Source organism: Eptesicus fuscus, chromosome 3, assembly GCF_027574615.1.
Source record: "Eptesicus fuscus isolate TK198812 chromosome 3, DD_ASM_mEF_20220401, whole genome shotgun sequence".
NCBI lineage: Eukaryota > Metazoa > Chordata > Mammalia > Chiroptera > Vespertilionidae > Eptesicus > Eptesicus fuscus.
Genome location: NC_072475.1, coordinates 3,114,858 through 3,142,496, shown reverse-complemented (window position 1 = coordinate 3,142,496; position 27,639 = coordinate 3,114,858). Strand labels below are relative to the sequence as shown.

At 52.2% G+C, this 27,639-nt stretch overlaps 1 protein-coding gene across 1 annotated transcript; it reads left to right on the top strand.

Annotated features, from left to right (window-relative positions):
* Positions 1–3,439: 3,439 nt before the first annotated feature.
* Positions 3,440–4,468, top strand: LOC103289918 (E3 ubiquitin-protein ligase RNF113A-like). Its single transcript, XM_008145794.2, has one exon. The coding sequence runs from the start codon at positions 3,440–3,442 to the stop codon at positions 4,466–4,468; it is 1,029 nt and encodes a 342-aa protein (XP_008144016.2).
* Positions 4,469–27,639: the final 23,171 nt, after the last annotated feature.

Genomic DNA, 27,639 nt, shown 5'->3' with positions numbered 1-27,639 from the left:
CCTACCAGATACACCGCCCCAGTTCAAGAGCCAGGAGCTAGGTAAGGGGTCTTCATTGCTGGCCGGGTAGGGGTGACCCAGCCCCAAATATCTTATAGGTAAGCCTCCACTTTGTGGAGTCACTGCTGGCGTCGGGGTGGGCTCCTGGGGCAGACTCTGAGCGGGACGCTGGCAGGTTGGGTGTTGGCTAGGGGCACTCCTGTGGTCCAGGCATGGAAGGGATGGGAGGGGGCAGCGGAGAGGTGGACAGTGCTGCCGCCATCCTGTGCAAGCCGGTGTGGCCTTCAGAGCTTGCTGGGCTTGGCAGGGGGCAGGGGCCGGGCTCCTGACCTGCCCACCGGGTGGGATGGCAGCTGTTGCGGGAAGGGATGCTCAGGTGAGGCCCCCCAGTCGCGGCAGCACCTGCAGAGGCCGGCAGCCTCCCCGCCCAGGGCGCACCCTGCAGGCGGGCAGCGGGCCGGAGCATGCGGAGAACCTGTGAGGACAACGCAGGAACTCGCTGTCCTGGGGCCGCGCTGAGCTCCCTGTGGGACGAGGGTGAGGGCCGCCGCCTCCTTTCGGCGGATGGAGCCGGAGGCCGACGCTGAGCCGCAGACGGCGGCGGCCCGTGGACCAGACGTCCTCTCCCGGGAGGGTTTGCTTTTGTCCTCCTCCGGGTGTGAGTCTCCGCCACGGGCCACGCTCAGCCTCTCTGCCCCTCGGACACCAGCGCTCGGGCGGGACTCTGAGCCTCCACCTGCCGCCGGGCGGTCATCAGGCCAGAAGCGACTCCGCGTGGCTGTGGCTGCCGTGGGCACGCCGGGAGCGGGTGAAGGTGAGCGGGGACTGCAGACATAGACACAACGGGCTCGCACAGCCTTGGAGCGGCGCATCCCAGCGCCGACCACAACAAAGGCTCCGAGAAGAAAGGTCAGACTCATGAAGTGCTATTTGTTTTCACTGAAACTCCATCCCACCCACTTAACACCCGTCTAACCAGCAGCGGAATCAATTACCACGTGTCAGCCGGAAACCCGACACAGGGAATGAAAGAAGGACACAGCCTCCCCGGGGAGGGGGCGGGGAGAAGGGGGGGGGCTGGGAACGGGGAGGGGGGCCATGAATGAGCCTCTCTCTCCTGGAATGAAGGGTTAGAGGCGGCCGAGGCCCTGCTCCTCTCCAGCCCCCGATCACTGCACCCGGTCTCCCTCCGAGGGCGGTCAGCACGCCCGTGGGGTTCGTGGACTCTGGCCACATAAGTCGCTCCATTTAGTAATTGACAACCAAAGAGTCCCAGACGTGCATGGTTTATGGAGCTCCGGGGGCGGGAATGCCGCGGGCCGTGTTCGCTGGGCCTCGCCTCTCCGAGTGCCGGACTGAGGCGTCCCCAGGCTTCTGTCCAGCGGGCGTCGGCGCGGGCCGGGCGCCCACCCCGGGTGATGTCACCCACTCACTGCGTTTATGGACGTGGCGACAAGGGGGCTCTGAGCGCCCCGCAGAACCTGGGAGGAAGTTCACGGCGCTCTGTCCCTGGCCTGCTGAATCGGTGTGTCTGGTTCCCCAAAGGGCAGGTGTGCGTTGCTCGACGCCGGAGGTCTTCAGCGTTTCCCCGCAGCCCGGGGCGCAGAGCCCCCTCCCTCCTCCGGGGAGCGACTTGCTCTGCGGATGGCATTGCCCTTCCTGTTGCCGTACCCGCTGGAATGTTCCAGGCCTGGAAGCATTAGCCTGGAACCTGGGCTCGGAAAGCGGGCAGCCTCGCTCCGACACGCTGGTGGTTATGGAAAGACATTCCCACGCATCGGCAGGCGCTAAGGCCAACGGGCCGCCCAGTCCAGTGGTCGGCAAACTCATTAGTCCACAGAGCCAAACATCAATAGTACGATTGACATTTCTTTTGAGAGCCAAATTTTTTAAACTTAAACTTCTTCTAACACCACTTCTTCAAAACAGACTCACCCAGGCCGTGGTATTTTATGGAAGAGCCACACTCAAGGGGCCAAAGAGCCGCATGTGGCTTGCGAGCCGTGGTTTGCCGACCACTGGCCCAGTCCGATGATTAGGATGGCCGCTTGTGGAATGACGAGTGGCATTGCGCAGCCTGTCAGCGAATGGCTCCTCCAGGCCTTAGCTCTGTCTGTCGGGTGTTGTTGGTGCCTTTATGCCCTGCTCTCAGAGGGGGTTTCTTCCATCTGAACGGTGCTGCCTGTTCTGGGGTCAGCAGAGATCCGTGTGACCCTCTCTCCGCCGTGTCCCAGCCACGCCTCCTGCACGCGTGGTCTGTCTCCCGCCTGCACAGGAACTCACTCCCCTCCATCCCTGTGCGGGCTCTGGAGGCCCAGGCTCCGCTCTGCTCCTGTCTCCGGCTGGAACCGGCCGCTGTCTCGCAGACACCTCACCCCAGCATGGCGGAGCGGCCGCTCTCTCCCGGGCCTCCTCCTCCTCTGCATCCATTCCCCAGGCACCGGCGGGATGAAACCCCAGGGCCACTCAGGCTGGAAACCGAGATGCTTTCTTGAACCCCTGTCGCCTTCATCCCGCCCTCACCAGCTATCACCGATCTCCCTCCCCAGGACCCCTCCTGCTCTGTTCCCCCCTCGGCACCGCTCCTGCTCCTGGGCCCCCGCGGCCTCTTCCTGCTGATCCCCCCCCCCCCCCCAGCGCTCCCCTCGGCGGCCTGGCCCCTGCTGCTCCCTCCGTAGACTGCGTCCCCTTTTTTCTCTTCTCACTAGTGAACCTTAACACTTTAAAGACTCAAATCAGGCGTCACTTTTATTTTTAAATTAACACACACACACACACACACACACACACACACACACACACACACAGCTGAAACCGGTGTGGCTCAGTGGATAGAGCGTCGGCCTGCGGACTGAAGGGTCCCGGGTTCGATTCCGGTCAAGGGCATGTACCTTGGTGGTGGGCACATCCCCAGTGGGGAGTGTGCAGGAGGCAGCTGGTCGATGTTTCTCTCTCATCGATGTTTCTAACTCTCTATCCCTCTCCCTTCCTCTCTGTAAAAAGTCAATAAAATATATTTAAAACATACAAACAACACACACACACACACACACCGATTACTTGTTTCCCAAACCTGCGCTTTCCGTGTTCTCCGTCTCCCTGGGCTCCCCCGGGTCCGCACCCCCCGCGGTTAGAGGGAGGATGTCGGCCGGTCCGGGCCTCCCTGCTTCGGGTCTGTCTACGCATCCGACATCCTAAAAACGTTAAAAATCACCCAGAGCGTCCGGCAGCCTCTTACCAGCCGGTCCTGCTCCCATCCCCGCTCTCACTTGAGCGACCGCCCCCCCTGCCCCGCCCCTCCCTCCCCCACCCCTCCCCCGCCTCGCCCCGCCCCCCACGCGCATCACGTGACGCAGCCCACGCGACGCAGCCCACGCGACGCAGCCCACGCGACGCAGCCCACGTGACGTCGCCGCAGCCGTTGGAGCCGGGCTGGGAGATGGCGGAGCGGAGTTCTCCCGCGGAGGCCGTCGGCCAGGTGTGCGCCTTCCTGTTCAGGAAGCCGGGGCGGAGGGGGCCCGCGGGCCGCAGGCAGCGCGGGGCGGGGGACCCCGAGCCCGGGGACAGCGGCGACGAAGGCAGCTGCGTGGTCCGCCCGGAGGGGAAGCGGGCCGCCCGCGGGCACATGGTCCAGAAGACGCGCGGCGGGCCCCGGAGGGCGGCGGACTGCGCCTGGGGTCGCGAGGAGGAGGAGGCGGAGGAGAGCGGGGCGCCCCGCGTGGTCTACAAGTCCACCCGCTCCGCGAAGCCCGTGGGGCCCGAGGACATGGGGGCGACCGCCGTGTCCGAGCCCGACCCCGAGAAGGAGCGGGCCGCCCGGGCCGCCTGTGCGCGCGGCCGGGAGCCGCGGGAGGAACCGAGGGGCGAGGAGGGCGGCCCGGTGTACCGGGGCCTCCGGGGCTACCAGCCGCGCCTGCGGCCCAAGGACGCGTGCGTGGGCACCGCCTCGCTGGGCCTGGTGCGCAAGGGCCCCCTCCGCGCGCCCGAGCACCTGCGCGCCACGGTGCGCTGGGACTACCAGCCCGACCTGTGCAAGGACTACAAGGAGACGGGCTTCTGCGGCTTCGGCGACAGCTGCAAGTTCCTGCACGACCGCTCCGACCACAAGCACGGCTGGCAGATCGCGCGGGAGCTGGACGAGGGCCGCTACGGCGCCGCCGAGGGCGAGAGCTACGAGGTGGGCGGCGAGGCCCCGGAGGTGCCCTTCAGCTGCCTCATCTGCCGCCAGCCCTTCCGGAGCCCCGTGGTCACCCGGTGCCGCCATTACTTCTGCGAGCCCTGCGCGCTGCAGCGCTTCCGCACCACCCCGCGCTGCTACGTCTGCGACCAGCAGACCCACGGGGTCTTCAACCCGGCCAAGGAGCTGCTGGCCAAACTGCAGAAGCGCCCGGCGGCGGCGGAAGAGGACGGGGAAGCGACCGAGGGACAGGCCGGTGGGGGAGGCGGGTCCCGCAGAGATGGCTTGTGAACGCATGGGGACCTCTGGCAGAGTCGCGTCTGTAAGCAGAAAACACCCCCTGGCCACAGCCACCGAGACCCTGGACGCGATGCCACCAGGAACCAGACGAGAGCAAGCAAAGTGCTGAAGTTTGCACGGAAACTGACCACATCAACACCCACGACTCCGAACCCCTTGCTCATGCTCACTCATGGTTTTTGGCCTGTAAGACCTCTCAATGGTGAGCCGTCGGTGATTGGGTTCCAGCTCTCCTTGCGTGAGGCCCTGCAATAAAGCGACCCGAATTCCTCCACTGCAAACAGCAAGAACCAACAAAAACCCAAAGCAAACAAAGGAAAACAACAGTCATTTGATGGACTTCAACTTTGTTCCAAACTGGAGCCCCCGTATAGACAAAGCCCAAGTCAGGGCCACGAGCCAGGTCTCTGGTTTTGGTCAGACTCCAGCCCGAAGGAATTCACTTTATTTTTCTTTTACAGTTCAGGGAATGGATCAGTAGAAACGAACAGCCTAAACTCTATCTTGCTACATAATAAATGGATGTTGGATGAAATGCAATATCTGGATGTGAACATGTGGACAACAGATGATTTTTAGATGTGACTAACATACTCATTAGGCGTTTTTAGCAAAATTCTCCACTAGGCTTATTGTCCCGAAGTTGAAATACAAGAAGTTGCCTGTCTAGTATGCTCTTCCGAAACCTGAAGTTTAACTTGAATCCCTTTGAAGTCGTTTATTATGATTAATGAATCATTTCAACATTTTGCTACATTCAAAGGCCCCCAATAAAAGATAAAATCGAGTTCCTTACTAATCAAGGATACCACAAAAGATTGGAAATCAGGCGAAAATGTGACATGAGCAGTAATACTAAACTTAAAAACCTGTATCAATCACTACAAATTTCAAAAGAGTTTGGAAACATTTAAGACTTTTCAAAAGTGCATACGACTGATTTCACGAAGGACTTGGGCAATATTTGGGTGCTGTTTGTAATGGAAGGAAAGCCAGTTTGCAGCTTTTCTGAGTGAATATTTTATCAGTTTGGCATCACAAAGCCGGGATGGGGAAAGGCCTTCTCTACTTGCCCGTTTTTGAGTTGAGATTCCCAGGATAGGGCTGGGCTTAGTCCCCATGTTTGTGTCACAACTGATGGGACAATACTCACTTTTGTTAGGGAGGCCGGTCTTTGTCCAGGTAGGGAAGGTTATCGCACAAAGACCAAGATTTTGGGGTTCTTGGGAGGACTGCTGAGGACCCAACTTATTCTACATTTCAGTCTCAACACCCTGAGGTAATCTCCAGGAGATGTCGCACTGCAGAGCTCGGGACGCCAATGCCAACATCCCAGGGAGAGGCTTAGGATAGTTCCTGTGGGAGCCACCAGCACCAGAGCCGCCCAGCCCAGGGGCCAGTGGGCACAGGGATTGCTAACCGGTCTGTGAACAGAGCGGACTGACGACCAAGACAAGGCAAGAATCCAGACCACACCTTGAAAACAACACATTCCAGAGTGGTTTTGAAAGGGAAGAGAAGGAACTTCCTGACGTCTTACCGTCAGACTTTTCTCCTATTTGTTCTAACCAGGACTCGAAGCCCCACACAGTGTGTCAGATAGGACAGCCGTTGTCTTGACACTTGTCTCATTGTATTACTTCCTGGGTCAGAAATCTTCACTGACCCTCCCTTTGCTTTAAGGGACGGTCCACAGTGGTTCCGTGTTGGCAGGCGTCTGCCCCTTACTCCCCAACGTTAATTCTTTCCCCGAGTCCGAGTTTCCCCAAGGGATTGCACCTTCAATCTGCCTGCCTCAGTCCCTTTGCTGAGGCCACTCACCAAGCCCCAGAATGATCCTCTTTGTTTGCTCTCGTCCAATGGAAACTTGGCCTAGAGGCAAAGACCCTCTCGTTCTCACCACCTCGAGGATCACCCAGGGCAGATGCCACCGTTTCCTCTTGTATACCTTTCAGAAGTCCACGTTGTCTGATGCTGTCACCATCAGTACCTGCTGAGAACTGCGGGCAGCTGTAAGCTCATCAGCACAGAATGCCTAGCACATGTAGCGCTGTTCAGCACATCGTGTTGAGCTGTGTGAATTATCCATTTATCCATTCTCTCTTTGTTGACCACCCTCTCTGTCCAGCTTGGTGCTTGTCCCTGGAAATGCAGCGATGAGCAATAAAGTCATGGAGCCTGTTGTTGCAGAGTTTGTAACCTTGTGGGGAAAGGAAATAGTACTGGAGGCTTGCTCTGTGCCGGTCATTCTGCTAAGTGCTTGTTCACATGATATTATTGAAACCCAGCACCATCCTTGGAGATAAGCAGTATCATCCCCTTCTTACAGATCAGGGTGTTGCAGCTTAACAAGCCTGTTCGGTTAACTTGTCCAAAGCCACCTGTCTATTGAGTGGGAGAGGGGAGCTTGACTTGGTTTGACACCAGAGCTTGTGGTTTTTAACCACCACATGAGATAAATAATTACTAATATTATAGGGATGACAAATACCACAAATATTGTGTGTTAGTTTCCTGTGGTGCTATTACAAAAATTAGCACAAAACTCGGTGGTTTTTATAACAACGCAGATTATAAGATCTGTAGGTCAGAAATCCAACATGGGTCTCACCAGGCTAAAGCAAGTTGTAGGCATGATTTCATTCCTTTTGGAGGCTCTAGGACAGCGATTTTTAACCCTTTTCATCTCCTAGTGCATGAACTAATTACTATCATTCAGTGGCACACCAAAAAAAAAATATATTTTTTGCTGATCTGACAAAATATAATTTTGATTCATTCGCACATGATGGCTCTTGTCATTTTTTTATTTGGCAATCTAAGGGAGAAGATTGTCCCTTAATGCCTCTCACTAAAGTGTCAGGTATTGCATGTTTTAAAAATTCAGCGGCAGCCAGCGAGCTTGCTTCTCTCTGACCAGCCCTCTGTCCTCATGTGTCTCTGTGACCACAAGCTAGAAGCGTCCCCTACTTTTAAGGACTCGTGATTCCATCAGGCCCATCTGGACCATCCCGGGCCATTTCCCCATCTCAGGATTCTTAATCACATCTGCGTAGTCCTGCTTGCCATATGAGGTAAAATAATCACGGGTTCCAAAGATTAGATATCTTTGGGGGGCATTATTCTACTGACCATCCTGTAGGGGGTGTAACAAGGGAGCAAACTGGAGGTGGAGGGATTGCTCAGGCTTCCTGGGAGGGTCAGGCACCCCAATGCGGGCTGAGGAGGTGTGAAGCCCCTGCAGAACCACCGAGCTGGGGCCTTAGCAGGTCCAAGGAGAGGCCTGATGGGGGACAGTGGCCCTTTCTGCAGCTGGAGCGGGTGGCAGGGACCAGGTCCCGAGGAACATGCCCGGCAGGCAGGATGGACTCTGTCATGATCGTGGGAGGAAAGGGCAGTAGGTGCAAGGGTCAAGTAGCTGACACGATAGATTTGATTTCCAGATCCTGGGCTGCCGTGTAGAGCAGGGTTTGTAGGGAGCAAGAGTGGAGCAATTAGGAGGGCATTCTGATAGCTCAGGTAGCGGACATTGGTGGCCTGGGCCAGGAAGGTGCTAAAAGTAGGGGACGTTAATGAGTCCTTAAAAGTAGGGGACGTTTCTAGCTTGTGGTCACAGAGACCCGTGAGGACAGGCGGAGGGAGGCCAGTCTGGGTGCCTGCGTGGAAGTGGAGGCGAGGGACAGACTTCTAGGTTTCTAGGTGGGACAACTGGGCGGGGCCTTCATGCTGACACGATGGCAGCTGCAGGAAGGCCAGGCTTGACCAGAGCCATGATCAGAGCCAGTGGCTGCAGAAGGAGCAAATCACATTAACAGAAGAAGAAATGCCGCTTAGGGACCAGAGGCCAGAGCTGCGTGGGCAGAACCAGGGCCGCAGTAGACAGAATCACTCATTGGGGCTCTTCTGATTGAGTATTTATAAAGCCCACTGCTTTAGGGGGCCCACGTGCATGAGGTTGGACTGTCTTCTGGAAAACTGTGCTGACCAAATACCCTGATGGTTGGTTCGGTTCGATTAAGGGCAGCAGGTTCGTTGTATTTCATCCTGTCCATCTTGACCACCAGACATCCTTCCCCCTCGGTGCACGGTGCCTTTATGTGCGCTGCACTCATCCTCATCTGCTCTCTGCCCGGAGTCTGATTCTGTGGGCGCAACAACAATCCTTGCTCTTTAAGAAGACTCATTTGGTTTTTCAGTAAATACATACAGCGTTGCACATTTCAACAAAATTAACATTGTGCAAACAGAAGATCTTTGGGAAATATGTTTTGGTATGAGTCAATTAGGGGATCAACCAAGAAAAGACAACCTCAGTTCAACCTGGGATCACAGAATTGTGTGCAGGCACGATGAGCTGGCTTAGATCTCGCAGTGTGACTGAACCTGCTAACACGTTAGGGTTAGAAGTTCCACGTGCGAAAAGAAAGGACGGAGTACCTGCTCCTGGCAGAGCAAGAACACGTCTGACGTCTGAATGCCCCGCTGGTCTCCCGTTCATCCCGGGACGGCCGCTGTCTGACACGGGGGAAGGTTGGGCGCCCAGTCTTCCGTGGAGACTTCCCGTTTGCTCCTTCCTTTAGTCTGTTTCAGTGGTTCTCGAGCTTCAGCCAGCATAAGAATGACCACACAGGGATCCCATGCTGAATTCCCAATTTAACACGACTTCAAGGAGACCGCAGACGGTAACTTTTGCCTTCGATGCTGACTTTAGAACATACACTCCATATGGGTGGTTGGGATGCAGGACAACGTGGGACTACGATTCAAGTCTGATGTTGGGCGGTGTTTCGGCACCTGCCCCCGCAGAAGAAGGGCTGAGGTTAGAGGCGGCAGGGAGCTGCTCCGTGTGAAATTGATCAAACCGTTAGGAGATGGGGAGCACTCTGTGGTCATTTTCAGGTAAACAAACCGTGGGAGAGCAGAACAGCGGAGACTTTCACGTTAACCTAGGATGCATGCAGAGAGGTTCCGTGCCACGTGCAGGGCCGTGAGCGTCACCGAGGGCCGTGCAGGCAGAGCCTTGTGTGATTTGTAGAGCCAGCTGCTGGGGCACCCACACAGCTCATGGCGCTCACAGAATGTCGCAGGCCAGACCCAGGCCCCGGCTTCCAAGCAGTCACTCTTACAGTCACACCACCACCTGCCATTTCAAATGCATTTAATTAGAAATTCTGTGACTTTGTATCATCTTGGTTATATTTATTTTCAATGTTATTTTTAAATATATTTTTATTGATTTCAGAGAGGAAGGGAGTGGGGGGGAGAGAGAGAGAAACATCAGTGATGAGAGGAAATCATTGATTGGCTGCCTCCTGTACGCCTCACACTGGGGATCATCCCACAACCCAGCCATGTGCCCTTGACCGGGAATCGAACCATGACCTCCTGGTTCATAGGTTGATGCTCAACCCCTGAGCCACGCTGGCCGGGCAGCAGTCACTTTACAGTCACACTGTCACCTGCCATGTTCAAATGCATTTATTAATTTGCAATTTTGTGGCTTTGTATTATTTTGGTTATATTTACTTTCAATGTTACTTTAATTTATAGTTAGGGAAGTACTCTAAGCTGGGGGAATCTGTTCTTAGCTTTTGGTGGGTTGATCGTTAAGAAACATTATAATTTAAACCCCTCGGATCGAATGCGTTTGGTGTTGGATAGAAATCACCCTAGGGGTACATAGTCAAGGCCACCCTCAAACACCTACTGTGCACAGTGGGCCCAAAAGATAAACAGGTGATGAAAGTTGGAATTTTTTTCTATAAAAAAGGTCCATGTCTTGCTCACCTTGGTGGAATATCACCATTATGCTATTTCTAAGCAGAATGAGAGAGTGTGACGTGTCCTTCATAGCTGCATGTGTGTATGCCAGCTCCGTGGGATGGCACCAACTGGGAAGTAAAAAGTCCTTGTTACTTCTGTGGTGTCCAAAGCGCTAACTTATAAATAGTGTCAGATCCCTGTAGAAATCTCTGTGTGTCTTCAATATGTTTTCTATTAAATACATTATAAAATCCACTTAATAAAAACCCCACATGTGCCCTAAGCAGTTTGGCTCAGTGGATAGAGCGTCAGCCTGCGGACTGAAGGGTCCCAGGTTTAATTCCAGTCAAGGGCATGTACCTTGGTGCAGGAGGCAGCTGATCGATGTTTCTAACTCTCTATCCCTGTCCCTTTCTCTCTGTGAAAAAAAACACCAAAAACAAAAACATAAAAACAACAAAAAACCCACACGTAAAGTGAATTTAGCAGAAACACATCTTAAAAAACAGCCACAGAGACAAGACCTGGTAAAAAACAAATGACGAAAGCCTGGGGAGGCTGCTGTCCGTGTGAACTTTGACCCTCAAGCTGAGTCCCTTGTTAAGTGTAAAGAAGGTGCCGGCCGGGCCTTCGCCCCTCTGTGGCCCTCCCCGCGCCGGGGATGGACAGCTGCTCACCTGCAGGTCCGCATCCCACAAGTGCTCAGTGAGTGAGTGAGGAAGGGGAGGGCGCACGTGCTGCGGGGCGATTCCTATTGGGTGGGAGCGCCCCCTCTAATGAGGGGCTCGGCCCCTTGGCAGCTCTGGCCATTACTGTGCCGCTCCAGGCACGTTGGCTGCAGAGCCTCCTCACCGGTGTGGATGGGCCACATCTGGATCCCATGCTGAATTCCCAATTTAACACAATTTCACTCGTGGGCCACACGCGTGCGCGGTGCTTTCCTGGCTGCTGCCACCGCCTCGTTTCCAGCCCGTCAGGGTGGTGCCCTCTCAGCCCCAGCTGTTTGTGAAGCCCATCTCCCCGCTGGCTCACCCGTGGGCCTCCAGCCCGTTCCAGCCCGGGTAGTCAGCAGCCAGTGTATTCCCACTGGGGACGGGTCTGGAATGACTTCCATTGCCTCCCACTCTGGGTCTGGGGAGCCCCAGGAAGTCCTGCTCCCCGTGTGCCCGCTCTGCTCTCCGGAAAGCCGGGGCGTGATGGACGAGACTTTGTGGTCAGCTCCAGTCTGCACACCCGTTTCCCGCTGGGATTGGAGCCGTGCCCAGCCCCTGGCTGGAGGATTTGGTCACCTCGAGTCTTGCATCCTTTCCTCTGCACAGGCTCTTGGCCCCCCGCTCTGGAACAGGCTGCGTCCCCAGAGGATGCGCACTCACAGCCGGGCTGGCCTTCCACCCGGTCTCAGTCTAGGTTTACGTCTCCGTTCAGAACTCGGCGGAGGTCTTCATCTTTGTATAGGGAGTTGACTTTTTTGCTTTATGGGTTTTGCTCAAAGCAAAATAGTCTTTTTCTTCTTTTAATCTTTATTGTTGAAAGTATTACCTAGGTCTGCCCCTGTTAACCTCTTCCAGCCCGCTCCCGTCCTCCCCACCCCAGGACTCACCACCCCATTGTCTGTGTCCACAGGTCATGCAGATATGCATACAAGTCCATTGGTTGCTCTCTTCCCACCCGCCTTCCCCTGCCTTCCCTCTGAGGTTCCACAGTCTGTTCATGCTTTTGTGTCTCTGGGTCTATTTTTGATCATCAGTTTATTTGGTTCATTAGATTCCACGTAGGAGTGAGATCATGTGACACTTATCTTTCTCTGACTGAAAGCCAACTAGTCTTAATTGTAACATCATTGAAAGAACTGCACTAATTCTTATTAAAAATACACTCAATACATGAAGAATATTGCTAAGGTGGGTTTGGGAGCCGAAGTCTTGGGTTGGTCCATGCTGGGATCTCGCTAAACAATCTCACACGTGTCGTGATTCTGGTTCTGGCCTTGGTGCCACTTAACAAGGAGACTCAGAGGCTCTGAGCTGGTTTACAGGTTTATAGCACCTCACCGGGATGTTTCCATTCATTTCTCTTGTTGACTTTTTAAAAAACATACTTTGCATTTGTCATTTGTCCAGGGGGACCGAGCCACTGGCCATTTGGTTTCTCAGGTCGACATGGGCAACAAAACCCCACAAGCAGATTGAAGTGTCGTAGGAGCGGGTAGGGGACAGCGACTCCTTGGTCTCTTGTTCTCTCTGAGGTGTCGCCCCATTACCCTTCGGAAGAGGAGTCGGGCTCGCTTCCCAGTGAAAAAGGCCAAGTTACTAGACGCAGGGCTGGTGCGCACGTCTATCTGCCGACACCAGTCATTGGAAAGCTGCTCTGCGAGCTACCGACTACCAGCCTCCCTCCCGCTCCTTGACTTCCCACGCCCTCGTGGTGATTTTCGCTGGTCACCACCGTCCACTCCAGGACCCCGTGCCCAGTGTTATGGTGGGTATGTGTCTTTAGACCAAGCCCCCTCCCTCCCACAAACAAAGCCATCCTGTGGGCCCTCGGGGGGATTTTGGGCGAGTGCTGATGGGTTGTAGTTTGAAGATGGATGTTCTATTATAAATACCACAGGCAATGCTAGCCGAGTAAGTTTGGTTTGGTTGTTGGGGTAGAGGATTGCAGTGCTTTCCAATTTTTGTAGAAAAAGCCAAGTGCTAAAACCTAGCAGGAGGGGTTTGAGCACACAGAGGAGGCTGAGCGTTGGACCGGAATACAGGATTAGGTAACATTTGATGCTCTGGAGACCTGGAATGCTCACGGGCTGTCCTAACAATGTGACCTTTCCCAGCATCTTCATTCCCTAATGAAACATTTGTGACATCTGCAATTGCATTTATCTTTTAAATTTCCTTCCTAACCATTGTTTCGCATACTCTGCTACTTCATTAGTAATGATTTTCCTGACAGTTCCCTTAAACATTCTCTGAATTCAGGTGGGGGAGATGGATTTTTAACTAATCTTCTTTGGCACAAACATACATCACACAGGAGACTACCTCTTCTTTCTGTTTTCCATTTGTTTTCCGTGGTGTTATCTGACGTCAGGTTGTCAGAACAAATTTAAGTGGTGAGTGAGCAATAATTGCCTTGTGATAGGAAAAGATGGGTAAGAATTGTTTTTTAATTCAGTAGACAGATGGTTTACTTCCTGCGTCTAAAATATTTAGTCCGGCGCCGCCGCCTTCGGCAGACAGGCCGCGGACATGCTCACGGGCCTGGCCCTTCGGAAAGCGGGGCTCTGCACCGAATAACGTGGGTGTGCTGACTTCTCAGCTCTGGCTCCCCGAGTCAGTGCCCGCTGCCCCCCTGTGAAGGCTGACCGTGTCCCTCCGCCCGCACCCTCTCTCTGACCCTCACTGGAACCCTCTTATGCTGCGTCTGCCCCCTTCTGGTTAACTGAAGCTTGAAGTGGCTTGAATCTTTAAAAAAAAAAAATCCATTTCAAAACCCACGTGGAGACCAGAGTGACAAACTCTCTAGAACCCCAGGCCCAGAACGCACCAAGGCCACGAACACGGAACCGTTGGCCATCGCCATTCCCTCCCCATAGCAGGGATGACAGCACCAGGAACCTGCGCCCACACGGGGTGGGGACACTGAGCCGCTTCTGCTGCAGACAGACCTCGGCGTCTGAGGGGCAGGCGGGACGGGAGTCCGAGGTCCAGAGGGCGGCGGCGGGCTTTCATGTCATCCCCTCTGTGGCCCATAGTTTGCCGGCCAATCATAGTGTCACACTTCCTGTGGGTTCCCTGTTGCTCTGTTTCTTTTTTATTTTTCTTGTTCGTGGAACCTAGGGAGAGCATGCTTTTTAAATCAGAGGATTTCAAAGTGGAGAAATTTTCCTTCTTTGGCCATCATTTGTGTGTGTGTGTGTGCGCGCGCGATGGATCCCAATTAGTCGCAGTTCTCTTTAAAATGTCTATACAGGCACAAGGCACATAACGACACAGGGGCGATGATGTTCCCGGGGCGACGCAGGCTGGACGGGTGCCCTTTTCTTCCTGTTGCGGAAAACGGGGGACGCTGTGCGTGACTTTTCAGGATGGAAGTTAGCCGGTGTGGGAGTCAGAAATCTAGACTTGACCTCTACGGCCCTAGGAGACTGTGGCTTCTGTGTCCTGCCCTGTAAAAGGAAGAGGCTGGCCTAAAAGATTTCTACAGTTGCCTCGACTCTGGCCTTGTGCATATTTTGTAATGATCATCATAAATATTGCATGCCGCTTCAGGTCTCGGCCGCTCGGCCCAGCCCCGCAGGAGGACCGTGCCGCCGCGTGACAGCCTGTGGAGAGGTGTGCTTGTGGACGGGCAGAGGTGAGTGGCCGTGCCTTTTGGGGCCCGATCGTGAAGCGTGTCTCCAGTCCTTGCATCTCTCCACTGGGGGACAAGGGCACGAGTTGCGCGCCAAAGGAGGAGATTTTTCTTTAAGGAAATTAGGGCCGCCTGAACCAGAGATTGGCTGCTATTATCAGACACTAATGGCCCCTGATAAGGGTAATCAGATAGCCTGCAGAGCAGGGTTTAGCGCTAAGTAACCAGCTCCCTCCCTGCAGGAGATGGGCAGCAGGACGATGCTGGAATGGATTCTGTTCTCTGTAAATTTTTAATCAGCTCAAAAATTTTCATGGAACAATTTACCCCTTCCACCCTCCTCTACCCTTGTACTTAGCTTCTTTTGACCTTGACCTTAAGTGGAAATGTGACCACACACACACACACACACACACACGTACAGTATATATGTACACATATATGCATATGTATATGCAACATATATATGAAACATATTTATGAAATAATGATCAATTGCTAAGGAAAATTTTGCATAAATCACAAGACTTTTCATGACTGTAGAGTCTGAGGGCTATGTAGGTGAGCTTTCCTTAGCCGAGCATGTATGTTTTGTAAAATTGAACCTCATGATTTTAAATATCAAGTTTCCGTGTTCTTATCACATCTATGTGGCCTTGAAGGGTTGATGACACAGCCAGCCGAGGGACTCTCTCTGACCCCCCGGGGAGGTGGACTCTGACATTTTAGTGTTTATCCGATGGCGATGCCTTCCCTGCTTTTTAAGTGGCTGGGACCCACATCTGTCTGTCACTGGGATGGAGCTATTTCACGGCCACGGAAGCCGCCCATCCACACCTATCACATGTCCTCCCCTGCACTCACGTCACAGGTGCGTGGCTCTCAGGATGTTTTCTTCCCCCGGATATTCTACCAACTTCGGATCTGGGCAGTGACCCTCCTTGTCAGCCGATGCGAAACCTAGGGAGGTCCCTGGAACTACCGTATTATCCGGCGTATAAGACGACTGGGCATATAGAAGATTTTCCTGGGTTAAAAAGTCGTCTTATTCACCGGAAAATACGGTGGACACGGATGTGGAGTTGACTACGCAGCGTAGTTTTCCAAAGCACTTGCGGAAGGAACATGGGAGAAGCAGATCTGGGCAGGAGACCCCCACCCAAGGGCCAGGCCTGATGATACCTCTGCGAAGACGTGACCGCCGCTGGGAACGTCCCGTCACCAGCTGAACATTCCAGCAGGAGCAGCGCTTCCCCACATCTCAAGGCGATCCGACGTGTCTGATCGTTCAGCTGTGCAGCAGCCGGGAACGGAGAAGAGCCGGGACTCGCGGGAAGAGGGGAGTGTTTAAGCACAAAAGGGAAACAGCGTCTGAGGCGCCCGAGCTTTGTAACAACTTGGCGTCGCGCTCAGAGGCTTAATTTCAAGAGACATTTATCCTCGCGATGGCGGGCGGTAATGCTCTGATAAGTCCTGTGCTTTGTGCTAAGGCAGAATTAATCAGGGGCTCCCGAGGCTTGTGATGTGCTGGAGCAAGCACACTCCGGGACCCTGTCGGTGCCAGCGAGGGCACCCCGGGGAGAGGGGCGGGGGGGGGGTCACCTCTCTGGGCCCTATTTTCATCATCTTTAAACAAAGGGTAATGCCGGCTTTGTTGACTTCGCAAAGTTCTTGTGAGGATCGAATGGGATCATGGTTGTGGAAGTGCTGTATAAGATTGTGGTGATCTGCCCTAGCTGGTTTGGCTCAGTGGCTAGAGCATCGGCCTGCAGACTGAAGGGTCCCAGGTTCGATTCCGGTCAAGGGCATGTACCTTGGTTGCGGGCACATCCCCAGTAGGGGGTGTTCAGGAGGCAGCTGATCGATGTTTCCCTCTTATCAATGTTTCTAACTCTCTATCCTTCTCCCTTCTTCTCTGTAAAAAAATCAATAAAATATTTAAAAAAAGATTATGGTGATCCGCGAGCTGGCCATTGTTGTTTCGTGGTAGATTTAGTTTTTGGAAGCCGGAGCAGGGAGCCAAAGCTAACATCCGCCGAGAGACGCGCATGCAGGCTTTTCCTGTGTGTAGTTATGTGGGGGTGGCAGGGCCTGATCTGACTCACAGCCTCTCTGAATCCACGTATTATTGAGCCAGAGACACATAAATCAACAAGCCGAAGCAGCCATGGGGGAGGATTTGAACCTGGAGACTCGGCAGGAGACTGTATGTTGAGGTGTTTGTAAAGGGAGCTGTCTCAGGTGTGGATAACGCTGTGGACAGAGCTGCAGGCTGAAATGAGGGACAAGAGCTCATGTGCTGAATGACTGAGAGAGAAAAGCGTTCTTGGTTTGGTTGACCTCTTTGTTGAGGTTCTGCGGGTGCTGGGTGCCTGGGCAGTGGCTGGAGTCCCTGGCTGGAGCTGGACGTCCCCAGGAAGATGGGCGTCATCTCTCATCATCTCATGGTCTGCTCACTCACTTGTACGAGCAAAATGTACCCTGCACCACCCAGTATCCATAGTTAAGAGTATAGATCACGTGTTTTGAAAAAATGAACTGTCTACTAATATGTCACAAGTATACTTATATCATCCTATCTAATAAAAGAGTAATATGCAAATTGACCATCACTCTAACACACAAGATGGCTGCCTCCATGTGAACACAAGATGGCCACCACAAGATGGCCAGCAGGAGAGGGCAGTTGGGAGGGACCAGGCCTGCAAGGGAGGGCAGTTGGGGGTGATCAAGCCTGCATGGGAGGGCAATTAGGGGTGACCAGGCCGGCAGAGGAGGGAAGTTGGGGGCAACTGGGCCTGCAGGGAAGGGCAGTTAGGGGTGACCAGGCCTGCAGGGGAGGATAGTTAGGGACAAACAGGCTTGCAGGGGAGCAGTTAGGCATCAATCAGGCTGGCAGGAGAGTGGTTAGGGGGTGATCAGGCTGGCAGGCAGAAGCGGTTAGGGGCAATCAGGAAGGCAGGCAGGCAGGCAGGCAGGCGGAAGCCAGCAGTCCTGGATTGTGAGAGGGATGTCCGACTGCCCATTTAGGCCCGATCCTGGTAGGATCTGATCGTTGGCAGGCGGAAGCCAGCAGTCCTGGATTGTGAGAGGGATGTCCGAAACTTGATATTTAAAATCATGAGGTTCAATTTTACAAAACATCCCGGTAGGATCGGGCCTAAATGGGCAGTCGGACATCCCTCGAGGGGTCTCAGATTGGAGAGGGTGCAGGCTGGGCTGAGGGACCCTCCTCCCCACCCCCACCGTGCAGAATTTCGTGCACTGGGCCTCTAGTAATAAAATACTAAAGAAACGATTCACACAGTTCAAGCCCTCAAAACTTCTAAAAAACTCTGCTTGATGACGGTACAAGGAAGCAGGCCATCTGCTGAAGGAGCAGCAATGGAAGATGTTTAAGCAACACCTCTTTGACCTGAGGTCTAAACCATCCAGCTCCATCTGGATTGGTGTTTGGCTGCTAGAAATGCTTGGCAAGGTAGAGTGTTTTGGTTTCATTTGATCTCTCGTCAAATTAGGCTCCTGATTCCTGCCCCCCCCCGCCCCCGAACTATAGAGCCTTAGATTTGGTGGCCGCACCCAAATTTCCACACTGACTGAGCTTTTGTATTACATTCAGAGTGGGAGATGGTTTGGACAAATAATTCATACCTTTGATGGGAAGGGAAGAGGTGTTTCAGGAAGGAGATGATCTGTTCGTGTGCCAGGTATGGGGGCCCAGACCTCCATGTGCCAGTGCATTAGCCTGTCCATTAGGGGAACTGCCCTTTTATTGGATCGCATCTAGCTGTTGATTGGAAGACGAAAAGTGGCCTTTGAATTTTTCACCAGCTGTGGCAGGATGGAGATGAGATGACACGTCCAATGAACGGCCTGGAAGTGGTGAACAGTTACCGATCCCATTCCTCTCCCAGCCCATCCCCTAGAACCACCCATTTCCTCCCTCCTCTGACCCGGGCTGGCCCTGTGCATTAGGTAAGGCGGGCTGTGCCTCCCTGTTAAGATGGAAGGGCCTTAAAATGCCTCTCTTCTACATTTTCATTCTTTTCCTTGCATGTCTCTACAAATATAGATACATTAGCATAGTGGTGGGGTGGGACGGGGGCAGAGATGGATCTAGGCAGGTGAAGGTAGCATACCTTCACGGGGAGATGCCTCAAAGAGGGTCTGGGCGCCTTATGGCCAACGAGGACTTTGGTTAGGTCAGCGGTTGGCAAACCGCGGCTCGCGAGCCACATGCGGCTCTTTGGCCCTTGATTGTGGCTCTTCCACAAAATACCACGTGCAGGGGCGCACGTACAGTGCAATTGAAACTTCGTGGCCCATGCGCAGAAGTCGGTTTTCGGCCTGGGCAAGTCTATTTTGAAGAAGTGGCGTTAGAACACTCAAGGGGCCAAAGAGCCGCATGTGGCTCGCGAGCCGCGGTTTGCCGACCACTGGGTTAGATGGTTGTGGAGGGCTCTGTGAAGGGCAGGTAGCCATGGAGATGGGAAGGAGTTGGAAATTAGGACAAACGTCACCTAGTTCATGATGTACGTAGGACACTAAACCAGAAGAGCCATTGACAAACTCTCCCAGAGTCCTTGTGCTCCTAAGAATAAAGGGCTGGCGGGCCCCCGGAGACGGCAGACTTTCCACAGGGCTTGGTGGGTTCCCCGCACTCACACTCCTGCACCAGATTGGCCTACGCACCACACACAGCTCTTTCTCCCTCTCCATCTCCTGGCTGTAGCGATTGGTCCTGGAGTTGCTTGGAGCAGTTTCTGCAGTGATCATATCCAGCACCTTTCTGTAAATAGGATGATCTATTCTAAATTGGGCTGCTTTCCAGGTTTTTTTTTTTTTTTTAAACAATCAGTCCTTTTTCTATTTGTCAGTGTAAAGCTTATTTTGACAGGAGGTGGGGGGTTGCGAATTGATATTATCCTAGCGAAACGCAAATAATTCATTACATGCACGTCTAAATCATGAGGATGAAACCGATCGGCACATGGTTCTGCTCTGTCACAGCGGGTTTTGTCTGGACCGTGGTATATGTAAGTGGAGTGGTTCAATGGAATGTAAACTAGAAATTATCATTTCAATGCTGTCAGCCTGGTTTGTCTATAAGAAGTGGTTCTTGTACAAAGTGAAATGTTCTTTGGGCCTGAGAAGGAAATAAACAACATTTAAAAGTTCCCCCCCAAAATCCAACAAGTCAAGCTGTTTATGGTTTCCTTCGATTCCAGGCTCTTTTATTAGTAATGAAAAATTTGGAGGCTTTTAATGAGCATGAAGTCGGCAATTATATCACTTGTTTCAAAGGAGGGAAGGGGGACTTCTCTTGGGTAGGATGTAGAAGGTCTTGGCCAATGCTCTTGCTATAATAATAAAAAAAAAACCCCTATGGATTTATAAATTTACAAAAAACCCCTATTTTTATAGGCACCAGAGTGCTAGGAGAGCCATTAGGACTAACTAACCTCAACGCCCAGGAGAGAAACTTCCCAGGGTACCTGGCGGTGGTTAGCCGTTTCCCACCCCTCTGATCATTTCCCAGTTCTGGACGGAAGGTGAGAACACAGGACCCTTCCTGGGAGGAGAGAGCCTGCACCAAACACTTGGCCAGTGTCCCCATGAGGACAAGTTTACTTTTGAGGCTGCCTTGTGGAGGATAGAGAGCTAATTTGAAAACCTCCCAAGGTCAAAATGGAAACTCTCAGAATCTTTCAGGACCACAAAGACCAAGGCCCTGCCAGGATCTCAATAAAAGGCTAGGACGTCCATGCCATAGCAATAAAGGAACAGCAGAAGTGTAATGAAGCTCACTAAACCCAGTCCATTTCCATCTCAACACCTTATTGGATTGAAGTGATTAGTCCTTCATAGTGTCTACCTAAGAGAGGAGAGAAAAATTCTCTCTGATGGAAGATAAAACCATCTAGGATCAGTATCATTTTTTAATTTTTTTTGTCTAGTATACAATTAAAAAATTACAAGACATGCAAATAGGCAAGACGGCATGACTGATAATCAAGGAAAACAACACATAACAGAAGAAGACCCATAGATGACCAGTTATTAGAATTAGCAGCCAAGGAGTTAAAATATGCATGATTCATATGTGCAAAATAGAGGAAAGATGAATAAGAGAGATAAAAGGATGGGTAATTGCATCAAATAATTGAAATCTATAAAAAAATCAAATAGATATCCTAAAGTGGGAAAATACAGGGAGGGACAAATGTACAATTGTGAGTACGCAAAACACAGAGTTTATTCTTATATTCATATTTATTAAATTATTTTCTGTATGAACAACTGTAAACCTACTTTTGCCCAGCCCTGTACAATATCTGAAATGAAGAATATATTGAGTTTAATAGTTGACTAGAAATAGCCATACGTAAGATTTGTGAACTGGAAGGCAAGTCAATAGCATTCAAGTTCCGATTTATAACGATAGATATGGGAGACCCATGTGGAATATGATAAAAGGTCTGATATATACATAACTCAACTCCCAGGATGAATGGAGGAAGAAGATATTTTCAAAATGATAATGGCTGAGAGTTTCATCAAACCGAGTCCTTTAGATTCAAGAAACCCGGGGAACCCCCAGCAATGGCAACACAAAGAAAGCCATGCCTGGGCACGTCACAGTAGAACTGCTGAAGACGGAAGTAAACAGTTAGAGCTTGAAAACAACGGGAGAAGAAAGACAGCACTGTTAAAAGAGCCACACCTCCGCACCCTTGCTGCAGGGAGAGCTTGGAAGTGGAGCCTGTTCCGAGGGGAAGCAGTCGTCTAGAGGAGAAACTACAGACAGCGAGGCCCCTGGAGGCCGCATCGCGGGGTCTCAGAACAGCAAGCCGTGCTGAGGGTGGGAGCCCAGGGCTGTAGGCTGTGGAGCACAAGCGCTGCTCTGAACGGTCTGTCCTTCACGTGGTCCCTCCTGGCTCTCTGTGGGGCACCCGGTACAGGAGACTGTGGGAGGGGGCCGGTACTTGCCGATTGGCGCCTCAGGACGGCCAGGCCAGGGCGTGAGAGAGTGCGCGGGAAGGCACTTAGTTCTGTGGTGGTGCCCCTCGCTTGTGCTCCTGCCGTCCCGGGAGCTGTCCCTTAGAGACTTCCACGTCAATTGACTTGCAGCTCCTCCCACCTCACGTACCTTCCCTTCCCATCAGCTGGCTGTGTGGGAAAAGGGTTCAATAGACAAAAATTAAAAGAAAAATCTAGCTACCTAAGAGTTAACAGGTGGACTGAGGGATAATGCATTCTTTATGTTCAATAGTAAAACAAAGCCCCATTCCAGATGAAAAAAAAAAATATGTGAGGCCCTAGCTGGTTTGGCTCAGCAGATAGAGCGTCGGCCTGCAGACTGAAGGGTACCAGGTTCGATTCTGGTCGAGAGCACATGCCTGGGTTGCGGGCTCAATCCCCAGTAGCGGGTGTGCAGAAGGTAGCCGATCAATGATTCTCTCTCATCATTGATGTTTCTATTTCTCTTTCCCTCTCTCTTCCTCTCTGAAATCAATAAAAATATATTTAAAAAACGTATGAGTAGTCCACCATGGGATCTGGTTGTGTATATATTGTTTTAACCCACAGCACAATTTGAAATGTGATAAATTCATCTTTTAGATTATGCAGACAATATGGGGCCATTTTGGGGAGAGAGATTTTCAAACGAGTGGGTTTCACTCCGCCGGCCTTTTCAATAACGATGACCCACGGCGCAGAGCGCCTGGCTGCTGTCCAAGTGCTTTCCCGGGGCGCCCCGACTCGCTCCTCTCAGCCCACGCAGGTGGGCAATGGGGTTCCATTGACCTCGGAGGGGCAGGGGTAGGGCTGATAGAATGTCCTGGTATTATGTATCAAGGGGACACTCTGCTTCCTCGTATTTATTCTTAGTGTATTATCTTTTTATTTGGGTTTCTGAATGTTTATCTAGGTGTAGGCAGGGGGATTAGAGGATCCTATCAATAAACCATTGGTTACTTGTTAGTCTCTCAACAGATATACTTATTATCATAATGATCAACTTTGTGTGTTCGATGTCAGACGTATATATTTGTGTTTTTTTATTCCTATCTGGTTGCCTAATGGCCATAATATGCCGCTTTTAGTTGACATGGATATCAAACCAATAACAGATGTCAATTAAAAGAAGTTTTCTGAGATGAAAGCATAAAAAATCATTGGAGGTATAGTTACTATAAATTGGTTCTCTGGGTTTAATTCATCGCTAGAGTGTCTCTGATCTGTAACATACCAGACGTATGTTCTTGCTCTCAGGGACGGTCTCAGAAGGCTGTGAAAGGCGTTGTCTTGATTGATCTTCTTTCAATAGGAAAGTCTCTCCACCCTCTACTTCATTTTATTCTCTTACTAGAGGCCAGGTGCACAAAATTCGTGCAAGAGTAGGCCTTCCTTCCCCCACCTGCCGGCACCAGCTTCCCGGGACCCGGGCTTTCCTCACTGCCATGGCTTCATCTGGAAGGACGTCTGGTCTAATTAGCATATTATGCTTTTATTATTATAGATTTTTGGTTGGGTTGAAGCAAGAGAGACAGGGATTGAATTACTTGTTATTGTCACACGTTTCTAGAGCACCAAAAGCAGAGCTTGTTTTTAGTCAGGAGGAATAGTCTGCCCGAGGCCCTGACCTCCAGGCAAAGAGTAGCCCAGTGACATGGAGCCCGACTCCAGGGGAAAATCACACGGCTTCCAGGAAGTCAGCCGCAGGGTTCATGGATGGAACTGGTCGGAGGACATTTTCTGTGTTGATCACGGGGACTACATCGCGTGGGCAGTTGCGGCCATGCTCTCTGCTGTGTGACAGTCCACATGTCAAAGTAACATTTTCTCTCTTGCGTGGGAGAGTGTGTTTTCATGCCAGCACACTGTGCACCCAGGCCTAGAGGCCGCGTGGGGCCTGCCTGCAGGTGGCTCCTTGTCCGCTCACCCGTGTGGGGACATGCAGGACTCCAGGGGCAGCGCCAGCCTCTCACGGGGACACTTCTTTCAGTGCAAACCCGAGATTCTTTTCGGGCAGCGGTGGAATCAGTGTAACGCAGAGAACGACAGCCTTGTTATCGGAGGTCAGAGGCCCGCAGGGAGCGCTTCCCTTGGAGTTGAAGAGCTGGACATGTTTTTAACATTTGAAGAGCCTAGAGGTCGACCTTCTTGAAAAGCAGCAATTTTCTTTCAAAAGATATTTGTATTGATTTCAGAGATGAGGAGAGAGAGAGAGAGAGAGAGAGAGAAACATCAATGATGAGAGAGAATCATCGATCAGCTGCCTCCTGCACGCCCTCACTGGGGATTAAGCCTGAAACCGGAGCATGTGCCCTGACCAGGAATCGAACTGGGGCCTCCTGGTTCATAAGGTGATGCTCAACCACTGAGCCACGCCGGCCGGGCAAAACAGCAATTTTCATATCACCTTTGAGGGCAGAGGTTGGCACGTGAAGGCCTGTTGTAGGTAATTTTGTAAGTGATGGTGGAGCAGCCTCTCGTTTATTTCGGTGGTGCTCCGGGTGGCTTTCATGCGACCGTGGTGAAGCTGACTAGCATGGCTGTGACCGTAAAGTCTGAACTATGCGCCGTCTGGCCCGTTGTAGGGAACGCTGTGCCCCGTCCTGGTGTGTTAGCTGAGAGACCACATTCCCGCAGGGACGGCCCTGTGAGGTGGCCTGTGCTGGGATCCTTACACCCCATCCTGCTTTTCTTGCCCTCCTCTGGACTGCCTCTTAAGCATTTATTTTATTTCAATTAAAAAATTGCCTTCAAATGCCCAGGTTATCTTGCTTCCTTAGGATTCATTGGAAAGATGTCTCTCTCCATATAAGATGGTCCAGTGGGTTGCAATGCTACGGAAATTTATAGAGAATATTATTTTATTAGTAGTTCAATGTAATAGTCTTGCGATTTTTCTGTAGGTCTGGCTTTTTTTTTAAATGGAAGAGTTTAACAAGGAATTGAGATAAAGGCAGGCCTTTATGCTCAGATACGCTCACATGTTTACAGACACGTATGTAGACCCTTCTCCATGATTGCACTCTCTGCCATGAGAAGGTTAGTGGACACACATGTCTGTCATGTGGGAGCGTTTACATCATGGTGCATCCGTCACTCCCACAGCGGATGGCTGTGCGGCGATCAAGAGGAGGAGCAAGTCCCTGCTAACTGTGGGGGACGGAGATGTTAACTGCACGACAGTGTGAAACGCCTTCATTGGCATGGAGAGGAGAGAAGGATGAGAGGGACCGGTTAGACATGGCCACAGCGTTTTCCCAGTAAGTATCCAACCTCTGGAGGTTGCAGAGAAAATTGGTAACCTTGGTTACCTGCAGAGATGGGTACAGAATGACGGGATGGGATGAGGATGCAGACATCCTATCTAATAAAAGAGTAATATGCAAATTGACCATCACTCCAACACACAAGATGGCCACCCCCATGTAGTCAAAGATGGCTGCCCCCATGTGGTCATAAGTTGGCTGCCACAAGATGGCCAGCAGGGGAGGGCAGTTGTGGGTGATCAGGCCAGCAGAGGAGGGCAGTTGGGGGCGATCAAGCCTGCAGGGGAGGACAGTTGGGGGCAACCAGGCCTGCAGGGGAGGACAGTTGGAGGGGACCAGGCCTGCAGGGGAGGGCAGTTAGGCATCGATCAGGCTGGCAGGGGAGTAGTTAGGGGGTGATCAGGCTGGCAGGCAGAAGCGGTTAGGTGCAGTCAGTCAGGCAGGCAGGCAAGCAGTTGGGAGCCAGCAGTCCTGGATTGTGAGAGGGATCCCAGATTGGAGAGGGTGCAGGCTGGGCTGAGAGACACTCCCCCCATGCACGAATTTCATGCACCGGGCCTCTAGTTTTTACATAAAATTCTTGGTGCTTTTTGAGTTCCTAACCATGAAAGCTAGTTATCATGTCAAAGAATAAAAACCAGAATAGAGGATACTTTTTTTTTAAAGGGAAAATAATATAGGTGTATTGCTCATATTGAGGTCCCTGAGTGACGTGCTGGCCAGGGTCAACCTCCTTGGTGGTGAACACCGGATGGAACCCACTCCAAAGGGAGTCCCAGGCTCGGCTGGTGACGGGAACGGCACTCTTCATCAACATCCTTTAGCCCCTGTCCGCTGGCAGAGAAACGAGCACACGTCAATCAGAAGCAAGCACCAGCTCGTTAATGCGTCTGACCGTGAATGTCTTTGCTCCTCCGAGGGCTGCCTAACCTGACCCACGAGCAGGTTAATGCGATTGCAACCCCTGCAGATGTCAGCGGAGCTGAGGGACATAGAGAGGTAGTGCTTGCATTATTAGGAACAATAATAATTTGGGTTAACAAGGAGCTGCGCCCACGGGTGGGTTTCCACCGCCCCGTCGCACCCCAGGGGCAGTTTCAGAGCTAGATGAGGCACTGGGGGCTCTCTGTGGTGGGTGACCTCACACGCTCCCGCCCCCACTTCTGCCGCCATGTCTACAGGGTTCCCCGAGCGGCACATCATTCTCCTGTTCCTCATGGTTCAACGTCCTAAGCATCGTTAACACATCGTTTTTACCTAAAGTAATTTTCAACTACGCTACTTGAAAGTAATTATTTTAATCAATATTTAAAAAAAAACCCAAAACTTTTCATTGGCTTGGCTGGAGCGGCTCAGTGGTTGAGTGTCGACCCATGAACCTGGAGGTCATGGTTCAATTCCTGGTTAGGGCACATGCCTTGGTTATGGGCTCGATCCCCAGTGTGGGGCAAGCAAGAGGCAGCCGATCCATGATTCTCTCTCATCATTAATGGTTCTCTCTCTCTCCCTCTCCCTTTCTCTCTGAAATCTATAAAAATATATTTAAGAAAACAACCAAAAAACTTTTTATTGAAGTGGAGTATAGGCATAGACAAGCACCCATATTACAAGTCTACCATGAAGATCAGTGGATTTTCCTAAAATGACCACCAGTGTAACCAACTCTAGATCAAGACATAGAACCTTAATCACACCCACAAACCCTCCTGGAGCCGCTGTTCCGTTTCCCCACGGCCTCTCCCACGCATCACCACCACCCTGACTTTCACAGCGGGTTTGTGTGCTTTGTCTCTGTCCTGTCCCCACATGGAGTTACCCAGAGCGCATTGCTTCGTGTTGGCTTCTTTTGCTCAGCATTACAGACGTGAGGGCCTCTCGCTGCGCGGGTGTCTGAGCGGCTCCATCCGGGGGGCTTGTCTGCTGTATGGACGACGGCAGCAGCTGGTTCCCAGCGCTTGGCCGCTCAAAGCGGCGCTGCTGTGGGCACCCTGCAATGCTGCTCCGTGGCCACGCGTCCACATGGCTGTCAGCGGTGTCCGGAGGCAGTCTGGCCGCAGGGCGTGCGTATGGTCACTGTTAGCCGGTGGCTCTCCAGTTTCCACCGGAATCAGAACCACGCGAGGGCTCGTTAAGCCTCAGGCCCCTGGCCACACCTGGAGAGTCTCTGGTTCAGCACGGCTGGGTGCGGCCCAAGAATCTGCCCTCTGGCAAGTTCCAGGTGATGCGGCTGCTGCTGGTCCAGGGACCGCGCTTTGGAAATGTCTGCTTAGCAGATACCCCTGCCAAGCAGCTTCCCAAGTATTTGTGCCCGTTCACCGTCCCGCCGGCCGCGAACGAGAGACCAGGGCTCTGTGGTATCAGCCGCCTCTCGTACACGCAGCCATGGTCTTCTGTGTGAAGTGTCTATCAAAGTTCATTGCTCTTTTTTAAAAAAGGGAGATGTGTACTTTTAACAGAATTTTTTAGAGAGAGAGAAAGAGGGAGGGAGGGAGGAGAGATGGGGCTACAACCTCGGCATCTGTTATGTGGATGAGCTGCACGGCCAGGGCTTTCTCCTCATTTCTTTTTTTATTGTGTTGTCTTCCCTTTTCTTCTTTTTAAAAATAAATATATTTTTATTGATGTCAGAGAGGAAGGGAGAGGGAGAGAGAGATAGAAACATCAATGGTGAGAGAGAACCATGGATCGGCTGCCTCCTGCACACCCCACACTGGGGATTGAGCCCGAAACCCGGGCCTGTGCCCTGACTGGGAATCGAACCGTGAC

Bases quoted from the DNA above. Each gene is read 5' to 3' on its own strand.
- LOC103289918 (XM_008145794.2), top strand. From the start codon at position 3,440: ATGGCGGAGCGGAGTTCTCCCGCGGAGGCCGTCGGCCAGGTGTGCGCC.